This window comes from Tinamus guttatus, unplaced genomic scaffold (assembly GCF_059628265.1).
Source record: "Tinamus guttatus ecotype Peru unplaced genomic scaffold, ASM5962826v1 Tinamus_guttatus_pri_ptg000075l, whole genome shotgun sequence".
Lineage (NCBI taxonomy): Eukaryota > Metazoa > Chordata > Aves > Tinamiformes > Tinamidae > Tinamus > Tinamus guttatus.
In genome coordinates, this window is record NW_028288609.1 from 1,381,254 (window position 1) to 1,393,879 (window position 12,626).

The following is a 12,626-nucleotide window of genomic DNA, read 5'->3' on the forward strand; positions in this document are numbered from 1 at the left end:
AGGGAGGAAGGAGCCTGCTTGGCTAAAGTGTGTGAAGCACTGTGCTGCTCAGGAACACAGTGAAACATTTCCCTGAGGGTTTTCCTCTGCAAGTAGCAGGAGAATGTGGCTTCTTCCTCTGTCAGCTGTGTCTTCCACGGGAGAAATAAAATGGTGCTCCTCCCATCTGCCAGTGCAGCTTGTTGTATTGCAGGTGCTGGGGTTCAGTCCCTAGTTTTGATACCTATTCAGAAATGCATAGGCATAGAAGCCAGGGGACTTGCTCTAGTTAACTTTTAAATATTAAATCAGCCCCATCATCTAAGAGAAGGGCTGGTGCCCAGTCACAGGTACGTATCTTTCCATTCCTTGCACTTGATATGAACTTCATAAACACAAGCTAATGAAATTCGCAGCACAACTCTTAACCTTTTCTGAATCCAAAATCTTGCTGCTTCTGCTCTCAACCTGCCTCTATACTGCTAATTTAGATGAAATCAAACAGTGTCTAATGTTGCTTTACCGTGTCTGACAACAGAACGACTGTCTAAATTGATGAGATGGAACATCTGGACCTGTTCCTCTGTGAAACCTGACTTCATCTCGATGAAAGCTCAGCGTGCCCAAATGGCACACAGCACTGCAAATCTTCAGATTCTGCAGATTTACAAAGGGGAAACTATCCAGTTGTGTTTTACAGTAACATCTTTTTCTGCTTTACTGTCAGCTAAGTGCATACCCAGTGCCTTACTTGGATGGCCTTAAATTAGGCAGCATAGCAAGGCTTTACAGTCTAGTCCATCTTGATACGGTGTGAAGAAAACAGGAATCTTGAAACTCCTTGTAGGACACCTTTGACACATGCTGCCTTGTGATCCCCCACAGAAAACAGTATCTCAGTGCCTTCTCTACATGCTTGTAAGGACTAGAAAGTCACCGGCGCCTTTCCGATGCAGGCCTTTCAAAGTACTGCCAAAAACCTTTTGTGATTCTTGCTATCTCTGTTTTCTGAACACTGGTGACACAGTTTGACTTTCCTTGAATGTAGCACCCTCTTTACACGTGCTGCAGACTTCCCAGGGCTGCCCTGGATGTTCTGTGCTCCTGAATCCATAAAAGTTGTGTGGTAAAGCAGTTGTCTCGCTCATAAAGACTTGGTTCTGAATCTGCCCTCGAGACAGCCTGCTGCCTGTGCCAGGGCTCTCTGGAAACAGTCAGGACTCCCAGCTCTCCTAGGGTAGCTGCTAGTATATTTCCTATCCCCAAATTTCTGAAGCCCTTTTCAGAGTATGAGTTATGTGGAATTACTATGAATTTGACTGTGTTGTGTCCCTCAGTAGCAACAGTGTTTTCTACAGAATGATTTAAGATTAAAACCTTGTTCTTCACTGCCTCACTAATTAATGCTCTATTTTTTTTTCCTTATTATTGTCTGTCTGTCTTTTTACGGACAAACATTTCTATAGGCCAATAAGTATGAAACCTATATCAAACAACTTTTAAGTGTCTTAACTCACTGAAGTTAACCAGCAGGTTGTATACCAAACACCAAAGCAAAAAAACAAAAACAAAAAAAACCCTAAGGCTAAAAACAAGCAAAAAAATCATTCAATTCCAGATATTGCTTAACTGTTTAGAGCAAACTAACGATACCAAGGAAACAGGACATTCCTGTACCGATGTTGTGCATACCATTCCATATACCAGAAGTGCATTTCAATGTTTATTTTACTGATTGTGTGACCCACAGGCTGTGCCACGAGGAGAGGAGGCCAAGGGTAAAGCATGAGTAAGGAGATCCTGAGCACAGAAGCAAAGGCTTCTTTCGCCTTGCCCTCTGTCACTTGTGCTGCCATGTAGGCACCTCGCTTGGTGTTATCTGCTTATGCTGCTAGTACAGAGGTTACTGTTCAAGTACCCTTCCAGTGTCATTACTGCAGTCACAATTCTGGACTAACAGTTTTGGCAGTGCTGGTCTTGGGCAAAGTGCAACTCTTTTGCTCTCACCAGGCAGCTTTAGTCAAGTTTTTGACTCTAATTTCTCTCATTTGTGTTGCATGCTAACTGTAGAAGGGAAGGGGAAGCAGCCTCAGCTTGCACAGAGGAGCACAACCCCTACTGCGATCTGTAGCATTAGCGAGGACTGAAGATATGGGAAGAGCAGGGCAGGAGTTTAGCTGTACATTTCATTTCAGAACACCTGTGTTATGTGAGAATTGAGTGACCAGGGACAAGTAAGAACTGTTGTGGGCACCAGGCTTTAATCGGTGCAGCATCCTGGCCCACTTACAGCTGCTATCATAGGTATAAAACCACTGTTGTTGCCAAATGAAGTCTCTGGTGGTGGCAAAGTGTGACTGGCAAGTAGTATGTGAGTGTGATGTGAAATGCATGAGACTCTGAGCCTCCTACAACATATGGTCTTGGTCTGTACTGTCTGAGTTGAGCTGATTTGCAGATCTGTGATGAGTGACCCTCATCCTTAGACACTTGGAAAATCTTTGTTTAAAAAATATTATTCTGCTTTGTGCGTGTAACCAAGTTGACCAGGAAGTAAGTGTGCCAATGCTGTTTACATGACTATAATGTGTAATGCTCCTCTGTCTGATGTTACCATATGCCTTATGTGTTTCAAATGTTAATTAAAAGCATAACAAAACCCTCAGTGGCACGCTGCCCCTTCTCCTGCCAGAGGAAAACCTTATCCCCAGCTTGGCCTCTACGGCTCCTCTACTGCTTCTGGGGCAAGGTGTTCAGCTTATCGATTTTTAACAGCTTTCCAGGAGTGAGACGACTCCTCCGCTCTCAAGGACGAATGTTAATTGTGGCCTTGAGTGTTGCATCCATCTTGTAACACGCACTTCTGGAGGGCAGCTCCAGCCATTTTTGTCTGCAAAGCCCATTGCTGCCCTCTGCACTTTAATCCATGTCTGGGTGATTCTGTAGCCAGGCTAGATTGAGATAGGTGCCTTGGATGACTGTAAAACAAGGGATGAGCAAATACTACTAAAATGGGGGAATAAAACTTGTTTATTTGCATTTTTTTCAGGGCGAGACAGTCCTTGTCTGTATATTCTCAGTGGAGGCAGCTGTCCTAGAAGCTGAAACCTGTTAATGTTCCCTCCAGGAGAACATAAGGTTTCCTGCTGTTCCCAGAGCAGGTGCTGGGGAGGGGCTGTAGCCTGGGGCTGTCTGCTTGAGGAATGAAATGTCTAAGGTGGCAGCTGAAGTTAATGACAATTCAGCTTTGCCACAAGCTCTGGCGATGGCTGGTCTGGAACTGCCTCCAGGAGCCAGAGGGGAAGAAGAAGAGGGGGCCGGGTCACAAGGAGGCTCCTGGCTGCCTCGGAGTTCCTGGCTCCCTGTCAAAAGGCACGTGAGGCTTGGCCTGCATCTGATGCTGAAACTGGCGCCTGCTTAACTGGTTGGTGAAGACGTGCATCCCATAGGAGCTGGAGTTTGTGAACCTCAGATTCAAGATGGGCCTTGGAGTGTCTGGGGGAACTGCTGTCACCCATGTACAGCTTTTTGGCTACCTCCAGGGATACAAGGAACTCGACTTTGAGCTGCAGTTATGGCAGGGAGGAAGAGGATACAGCTGCTCAGACAGGTAATCTTATGCAATGCCCAATTTCTTTAGGACCCGGTGGAGATACTGAGCATCTGGATAGCCGTTCCTGTGGGGACAGAGAGGAAAGTGGTGTAAATGCTGTAAAACCACCGGCGGGGGGACACAACAGTTCACTTCTGCCCTGCCCTTGTAACAGGGGAGAGAATGGCAATCCCGTTCCCTGCAGCTACAAGCAGCAGCCAGTTGCTGCTGTTTGCACAGCTGTGGGAGTGTAGGGGAAGCCAGGAAAAGGAGCTGCAACTGAATAGGGCCCAAGATTCCTGGCCCATTGATAGCAAGCTCTGAGTAACTCATGCTCTGATGTACGAGGTCAGGACACTTTCCCACAAGAGTTTCCACTTTCCATTTGGCCTTGCAAAGCTTGTTCCTGTCCTCTGCCTGCAATGTCAGCACAGTGCAGTCCCCAGTATGATGCTCTGAGACCTGCACACCATCCCTGCACGGTTCAACAGCAGAGCAGCAAACGGCTTCCAGGTAAGACCACTGCAGAGTCCAGACTCATTTCTTCACTCACTCCACTGCCTCCACTGGTGGCCTGACAGTGTCTCGAGGATTGTTGCTTTCCTTCGACTTTGGCAGGAGGAAGCTCCTGGAGAGTTGCAGCAAGGCCTTCGCTTCAGAGGGTTTTGAGTCCAAAGCAGAAGAGGTCCTTGTGTCAAAGAGATCCAGAGACAGAAAGGCACCAGACTTGCTATTGAGAGGTTGGTGACTGATGGGACTTGAACCTTTAAAGTTGCCAGAAAAACAGCACCTTGCTGCATCTTTGCCCCCAAAAGGAGATGGGGTCTTAGGTCTTGCAAGCACAGCAGCTCCTTTCACCCGGTCCTGTTCTCTGGGCTCTTTCTGCTGAGACCCTGCTGCTGGCCCCGAGACCACATCTGCTGTGGCGACACGAGGCTGCTCCTGCTGCCTTAGCGCTGTTGGGTCACTTGGACTGAGGGTGTCTGTCCCTGTTAAGTGCTTTCCAGAGCAGTGCTTGTCCCACCCGTGGAGAGTCCTGATCCAGCAAAAGCCCTGCACTGGCCGGAGACCTGTCAGCCTTGGGGGCGCTGCGGCTGGCAGCCAGCTTGGGCTCACCTTGCAGCTCCAGCCTTCCTGGGCTCAGTCTTGAGAGGGAGGTGTCCATGGGGCTTTTGGGCTTGTGCAGTGCAGCCGCTGTGGTGTGAGAGGCTGCTAGTTGCCTTCCTGCTCTCCCCATCCTTCAAGCAACCAGGCCCCACAGGCCTGGGAAAGGTCTCAAAGGCTGGGCGGGCTCATGGCCACACCTGAGCTCCCAGCATGCGGAGCTGTGGGCACGAGACACGACTCCTGACCCCAGAGTGGAGGAAGACACGAGAACTCGCGGTGCCTCCCAGGCATCTGCGTCTCCTAACATCACCCATGACGGAGGGAGAGGGTGGAGAGGCATTGCCTGTCTGGCTAGCAACATGGCCGAGGCACTAGCTCGATCCCCCAGGGGCCACCAGATGTCTGGGGAGAGGCTCTCCCCGTTGGCCTGGTTACTCTGACAGGCACAAAGCGCAGAGAGCCAAGGGCAGCGCCTGCCGCGCGTCCCCGCGTTGTTGGCACAAAGCGAAGAGAAGCGACATCGCGCTGGCTTGGCGGGACGACGGCTGGTGCGTGGCTACCTGGTTGGGGCTGAGCTCGGGGTCGTGCGCAGTCACCTCCAGCGGGTAGCGTGGCCCTCCAACGCAGAGCACCCGTCGGGCCGCTGCACAGGACGAGTGGCGTGAGCAGGACCGGATCGGGCTGTTACGCGGCTCCTCGAAGGTGACGAGGGCGCGGGCCGGGGCGCCGGGCAGCACCCGCACCTCGGCGATCTCGCCGCCGCCGCGGGCGTGCAGGTAGTGGATGGGCAGCTTGTTGGCCACGCGCTCGGGCGGCAGCTTGGCGGGGAGGCCACCCACGTGCACGGTGCAGCCCGCCATGCTGCAGGGAGCAGGGACACTGGACACGGCCTGCCCTGCGGACACCGCCTGCCACGGGGACACATGGGGACACAAAAGCCCATAGGGCCCTCCTGGCTCCATGTGCACAGAGGCCCTGCGGGGGGCCGCATGAAGACCGCTAGGGCAACCGCTGTTCCGTGTGTATGGAGGCCGCAGGGGGCCGCACAGAGCCTCGTATGGACGCCCCGGCCTTGCGAGCTCGGAGACCCCGAGGGACTGTACAAAGGCCCGTATGGCCCTCGCGGCCCTATGTGCGCAGAGGCCAAAGGGGACCACACAAAAGCCTGTGGGACCTCCCTGTTCCACTGCACACACAGGGCCCGAGGGAGCCGCGCAAAGGCCCTTAGGACCCACCCTGCTCCCTGTTGTGCGGAAAATCTCGCTGTCAAGAACTGAATGTCCAAAAGGAGACAGAGGAGTCCTAAAACTTTATTCGAATAAAGGGAGAGTCCACCGGGCATATCCCTGTGGGGTCTCTCAAATTGCTGGGGGACGCAGCCCCCCTTTTATCCTAATTTCCCGACCGAGGGACGCCCTCTCCTTTTCCCCCTTGGCCAAGGTACTCAGAAGTTACAGCCTTCCCGGCCCGCCTACACCGAACTCCGGCCTCCCGCCATCTGTTCTCACCTGAGCTCACCAACTCCTTTGTCCCCCTTGCTGAAGAATGTGGGGCAATTGCCCTATTTCCCTCCTTTGCAAAGGCCCCATCTCCTTGCAGATGGCTCTTTTTGTCCTTTTCGGCTCATGGCTCCACTCAGTCTCCCCTCCCTTTGTCCTGCTCTTCAGCCAAACTGTGGAGAAACCCTCTTATTGATGAATACAGAAACTTGAGCATTCCGCCAAACTGTGGAGAAACCCCCTTATTGATGAATACAGAAACTTGAGCATTCCGCCAAACTGTGGAGAAACCCCCTTATTGATGAATACAGAAACTTGAGCATTCCGCTCCCTGTGCACAGGGCTGGAGGCCCTATGGGCTTTCGTGCGGCCTCCCCAGGCCTCTGTGCACGCTGGGCCTTGGTGCAGCCCGCTAGGGCCTTCGTGTGCGTAGGCCCTGGAAGGCTCCTGGAAGGTCTACGGTCCCTGTGAGGCCCCCACGGTTTCTGTACAGGCCCAGGTGAAGTCTGCAGTCCCTGCGTGGCCCTCCAGGGGCTCCATACGGGCCCGAGTGGGCGCTACAGTCCCCACACGGCCACCTGCAGACTCTGTATGGGCCCAGGTGGGCTCTACGGGCCCCATGCAACACTCCACGGCCTTCCTATGGGCCTGGCCAGGCTCTACGGGTGCCATGTCACCCTTCGTGGGCTCCTATGGCCCCGGGAGGCACCTACAAGCCCCGTGTGACTCTCCACAGTCTCCATATGGGCCCAGGCAAGCCCTACGGTCCCCACGCAGCCCCTTCCCTGGACACCTTACACATCTAGGCAGGCTCTACAGACCCTGCACAGCCCTCCGCAATCTCTGTAAGGGCCTGGGCGGGCCCTAGGGACCCCGCACGGCCACCCGCAGGCTCCATTCAGGCCTGGGAGGACTCTCTGATCCCCGCGTGGCCATCTGCGGGCTATATAGGTGCCTGGGCGAGCATTACAGGCTCCAAGCAGCCTCCCGTGTGTTCCATGCGTGCTTGGGCGGGCCCTACAGGCCCTGTGCGGCCCTCCTTGGGCTCATGGGTGAGTCTGTTCCTCCTGCCATGGGGGTGAGCCTCTGTATGAGGAGGGTTCAGCCTGGCTGAAGCAAATTGATGGTTTTGTTTTCCCCAGGGGGTCCCCCCTGAGGTGGATGAGCTCTTGTTTGGTGGCAAGTCTGTTTTGGGAGCTTTTGGGCTCCATCGAAGGGAGTGGGAGGCCTCGACCTGTCTGGGGCCTTGCAGGAGGTTCCCGGGAGGCTGGTGGTGGCCTGGCAGGTTGTGCCCCTCCGTGCAGCGTGGCATGAAGTGTGCAAATCCCCTGCTGATGCCACAGGATTCCTCAAATTAAGGCTAATCAGTCTTATTTCAGCTTCAGACTAAAATCTTTATTGCTTACATTAGTAAAATGGACAATATACACGGAACAGAGTGAACATAAGATATCTTTTTCCTTAACATGTCTGTGGGTAGGATGAAGAAGCAGCCCCTCCACAGGGTCCTGGAGTTAACGACTCCTATGGAAGCAAATGTGAGAGAGAAAACACATAAATCCTTATAGTACTGCTCTAAGCCATTTTAATTTGCTTTATACAAGGAAAAAAGAAGTTGTATCACCCTCTCTACCCTCTCTACAGGGGGAAGAGACTTTTTCTAATCTACCTTCATTATTTGAAAACTGTTTTTCGCCACTTTGTCCTAAAGATGGCAAAAAGATGCCTTTGCAGAGCCAAACTCTAGCCAGAGCTCTTAACTTTTCAGACAAAACCATACCACCTGGTTCTTTATGGAAATCATATACCTAAATTCTAAAATTGATTGAGCAATGCAGCAAGCATTTTTGCATCAGGGCCTTTGTATCCTGGGAAGGGTACAAAGTAATGGGAAGAGACTTGCAGGAGGCTTTTAAGAACAGGATCGGTAGAAGAGCCACTCACATTGCTTTGCAGAGATCAGCTGAAATGAGCCATGTCAGGAACTCCTGGTTCAAAACATCCTTCAAATCTGATTCTTCTGGAGAAGTAAAACTGCGAGAAATGTCCCATGATGTAAATACAAAGGAGAGAAAACAACCCAAATACCAAATATAACAGCCGCTTGTTCCGATACTCACAAATTCACAGGAACATTTTATTTTCTTCCTGTTATATCTTTGACTTGATGCATTGCTCACCAGCCTGCACACCCTGGCAACTTTTTCCTTTTTATCTTGTTTTTTTTGCTGCTTACTGCCAGTTGGTTCCATCTTTTCCTTCTGTGAAACTCTCAAGGGGGTTTTTATTTATTTATTTATTTATTTATTTTTGCTAGAAAATCTGGGCATCTACGCTTGGGTTCAGAGCTCCTGTCTGACCACAGAGCTTGAGAAATTAGGCTATTCTGACAGCATCAATGGGGAGGAACTGACCCTCCAAACCATGGTTTATTTGATTTTGTATTTTCAGTATGATTAGTCATTGTTGGTGTCCGATTTTCCACGTGCTCAATCTGAGACACCTTTCTGAGCCATAACTGTGCTCCTTTTCCCCACCCAGAGTCGTTTCAAGAGAAAAAACTCTTGTTTATATAGCAGTTGGCATGCAAAGGCTGTGAAAAGCTGCAAATGCCACCAAGTACTTGTTCCAGCTAACTATTCCATGACTCGCTGTGATAGAGATTTAGTATTTTGGTGGGGAGACACTAGAATTGTGCCTGCCGGACATGCGTTGTATATACAGAGTGCCCCTCTTCTTCCACGCCACCATTTTAGAAGTTAACAACCTGTTAGGTTTTGTAAAATCCTCTTCGTGTTAAAGAAACAAAACGTTTCCCTCATTTATATGTATTTTATGTGTATATAGGATGCATCTGAGAGCAGCTTTGTGCTTGTACTAAAGCATGCAATTTATTTTTCAAACATTTGTGCCCTTCATAGAGCTTGTGGGAGGCGAGAGGGGCTGTGGATATGCTGATGCAGCACCAAGTGTGGCGATGCCCGAGCGAGCCCGCAGCCAAGGGCTCAGGAGCAGAGGCACTCACTGCAGCGGCTGAGAGCTCCGTACAGAACCGTCTACCTTGCCCAGGTACCTGTCCAAAGCCAGCTCTTATCACCATCATTACTGCGAGCAAAAATCAGCCCAGGTTGGCTGAGTTGAAAAATAGCCTATAAAGGGTTCAGATCAGAAACAAACGCGATTTTCCCTTAGGTCACTCAGGCTTTTCTCCTGTATAGTTTCATGTTTAGATAACAGGCGTTTCATAACATGAACCTGTAGCAGTGACACGAGGAAATAGCTGTTTGTTTTTAACTGGTTAACACTTCTTTTCCCCCTCCCTTCAAATGGGTGGATTTGATCAAATCAAAATATCTGATAGAAAATGTATGAATCCCATGTATGTTTTTTCTAGTGCTAAGTTTTCTTCTGAAAAGGTGTAAGGACTTTGTGTTGATTACATCAAAGCCCTTCACTCTGACTTCACCATTACGGTGATGTTGAAATGTTGTAGGGATGGACATGCTTCAGCCTCGTCAGAAGATAGTGCTTGGACCTTATCGGCTTGTGGAGTTGATCCTATTCCGACATTTCCAAAAACCAAAAAAACCAATGCCCCCCTCAAACTCTGTGTTTTCTGAAATGTGCATTTTGTGAGACATTTCAGAATTTTAGAAACATTCTGCCTTTGTTATTTCCTCCCTCGTGAGAGAAAATTTAAAAATACAAAATTTCCTTTGGAAAATGATTTTTTTTCCTATGCTGACACTGTTGGCACCAATTCCTACCTTGAAATATTCCCAGATAAACACTGGGGTGTCTCTCCCTCCATACAACCACAGTTTTTCCCCTTTCTGTTCTCTGATCTCACCTCTGGTTTTTGTTGTTTTTTAGAAGCCAGGCAAAGAAGTCTTTGGCTTCCTGGGTGCCAAGGTCCAGGTTTTGGCCATTCACAGCTGTTACTTGGGGCTCAGCTTCCCTCTTGTATGGCTCAATGATGTTGCTGGAAAGGCAAAATTGGAAGGTATCAGCCCGGAATGCCACAAGAGGGTGCTAAAATGCTGCTTTTGCACAAAATTCAGCCGCATCCCTTTCCATCTACCAGCAGCCAGAAAAGGTGGTTTGGATAGGTGGAGGGATAGTTGTACTGTCTGCAGACAGAGAAGAAACATTTCTAGGGCTTAAAAGAAAGAACCCCAGAGAACCACTGCTGCAGTCCAAGAAAAATATCGTGTCTATGGTTTTTGTAGCTGTCTGGTGATGACAGCTCAAAGTTTGGACCATAGGAGCTCAGAAATTCTGCGCACTTACTCGCTTTTCTTCTCTCGCCTGGCCAGCAACCATTCCACGAAGTTCTTCTTGAGCATGTTGTCCATCGTGCGGCTGTAATCACTTGCCAGGGTGGCCTCGGAGTAGCGCTTCTGCACTGCCCTGGCACTGGGACTCCTTATACTGACTCTAGGGTAAGAGCACAGAGCCAGGTGAGTCCAGCACAGATGGGGAGCAGATGCTACAAAAGCTTCTTCTTGCCATTCCTCATGCAACTCCCACAGTCTGTAAGGTTTGTAATCAGTTTTGACCCCTCTTGGTACCAGGGACCATTTCTGCACTGCAAAGTGACAGCTAGAGATGGGCTAGCACGCTTCTCACCCAGTTTGCTGGCTGCTGACGCAGCTGCTGCTCGAATTCAGCCACAGAGGAAGAGCTGAGCTTGGGATATTTGGATGGGCAGTCTGGACTTGGTATGGTCTTCCCTGCCCTTGCCTGGTTCACATGGACTGGAAGGCTGGCTCAGCACTAAGATACCAAGTCCACTCAGGCTCCTTCGACCTTTGTGTGAGACAATTGCATCTTGTTTCTCTTCCTGGTTGACTTCCAACCTGTCCCTCCCAACCAAGCCATGAAGTTTGTCGAACTTGGGAGTTCTTGGCTCCAGCTCAAGGGCTCAGGGCTGTGGTTTGATATGTCTCTTATCATTTGCTCATCTCTAGACACTTGGCTGTCTGCTATTCAAGATCTACCTGAGGACTATGTTCTCACCCCTTTACCGTGATGCCAGTGGAAAGAGTCCACTTGCCTGCAGCGGGAAGCTGGAAAAGGCTCAAAACATGTTGTGGGTTGTTCCTAAACACTTACCCTGAGACATTCTCTTCCATCAGAACAAGGCTCAGAGAAGCAAGAAGCAGAGAGAAAACTTTCAAAGACTTCATTTTCTTGCCTTTTTTTTTTCTGAGTACAAAAGTAGAAAGGAATTCAGATGTCTGGTTCCTGTAACACATGGGGACAGATAAGTGACAGGAAAGTAAACCCAGAAAGGCGTGTAACAGTTAGGCAAGTGTCTGTGCTTGTAAATGTGTTTCCTTGGTCCCTGGGCTTGGAATAGCCTTCTCCCTCCTACAAAGCCTCCCTTTGCCATTCGTTGTTAACTTACTTTCTCAATGCTGGTGCTCTTTCCTACCCTAGTGTCTTTTGATGTTTGCTTCCTATAATTTTATCACAACCAACAAATTCATTGTGGGTTGCACATGCCTTGGGGCAAGGGCATTGTCTTCCTCCGTGTTTACAACCCTGGTGGTTCCTTATTCTGCTTTAGGGCTTGATTCAACCTTAAGTGTGTGAAAGGGAATATGTGTTTGGATCAGGCAGTTTAGCAGCAAATGGGAGAAACGCAGCATCCAGAGTGTCCCAAGCTACAGGATTGAGGAGGCTGCTCTAATTTCTGGGAGATTTTTCTCTTGAGAGAGGTAATGTCTTAAGTACGGAACAGACCCTCAGCCAGTGAGTATAGCTGTTAAGAAAAATATCCCGTGGACAGCGACAGGATCGGATCCGAGGACTTACTAGTTTCAGACTGTTGCGAGTCCTCACATCCACTGTTCATCTCACTAGACCTTGGACATTTGAGCTCTTTTAAATTACTATCCCAACTCTGCAAACTCTGTACTTTTTTTTTTTTTTTTGGTGGCTCATAGGTATACTTTTCGTTACAGATATTTCTGGAAATTACACTGCAGGAAAGGCTTGTTGTTAACAAGAATTATGCAGTAATAAGACCCAGGACTAGATCAGAACTCAGGTATCCCATTCTTCAAAAAATGGTTTATGCATTAATGTAACTTCACTCCTGTAAGTAGCTACTCTTACAACAACCTTAGTTATTATTTTACAGCAAGGGGGAGATTGAATGTTGTTCATAATTAAGGCAATTTATTTCTAGAACGCTGCTAACAGCTTTTCATTTACAAATGTTTTCAGCCCTTCTTGGTAAGTGAAAAAATACTAAGTGGATGACATGATCTCAGATACATCAAGATCAGAAAAATACTCTTAAAAGGAAAGGTGTAACATTCTGGGCACACTGGTAAAAATCCCTGAAATAATTTTAGCTGAAACAACAGAAGATAAATAATTACAGTGTGTTAACAGCAAACACAAATTCTGTTATATAAAAAGCTGAGGAATATTTTAAA

General features: G+C 49.0%; 1 protein-coding gene across 1 annotated transcript; it reads right to left on the reverse strand.

Annotated features, from left to right (window-relative positions):
* Positions 1-5,109: 5,109 nt before the first annotated feature.
* Positions 5,110-11,366, reverse strand: GIP (gastric inhibitory polypeptide). The gene is made up of 5 exons (XM_088519930.1): positions 11,293-11,366; positions 10,468-10,614; positions 10,028-10,159; positions 8,122-8,211; positions 5,110-5,539 (listed from the first exon to the last, which is right to left on the reverse strand). Exons 1-5 carry the CDS (start codon positions 11,364-11,366, stop codon positions 5,110-5,112), a joined length of 873 nt encoding a protein of 290 aa, XP_088376056.1.
* Between the last annotated feature and the right edge of the window lie 1,260 nt (positions 11,367-12,626).

What these genes read in the sequence shown, in the direction of transcription:
- GIP (XM_088519930.1), bottom strand. Translation starts at nt 11,366, where the DNA reads ATGAAGTCTTTGAAAGTTTTCTCTCTGCTTCTTGCTTCTCTGAGCCTT. An exon ending in ATGGAAGAGAATGTCTCAGG is followed by an intron (nt 10,615 to 11,292) that starts GTAAGTGTTTAG and finishes CTCTTACCCTAG; the next exon opens with AGTCAGTATAAGGAGTCCCA. An exon ending in AAAAACAACAAAAACCAGAG is followed by an intron (nt 8,212 to 10,027) that starts GTGAGATCAGAG and finishes CATTTCTCGCAG; the next exon opens with TTTTACTTCTCCAGAAGAAT.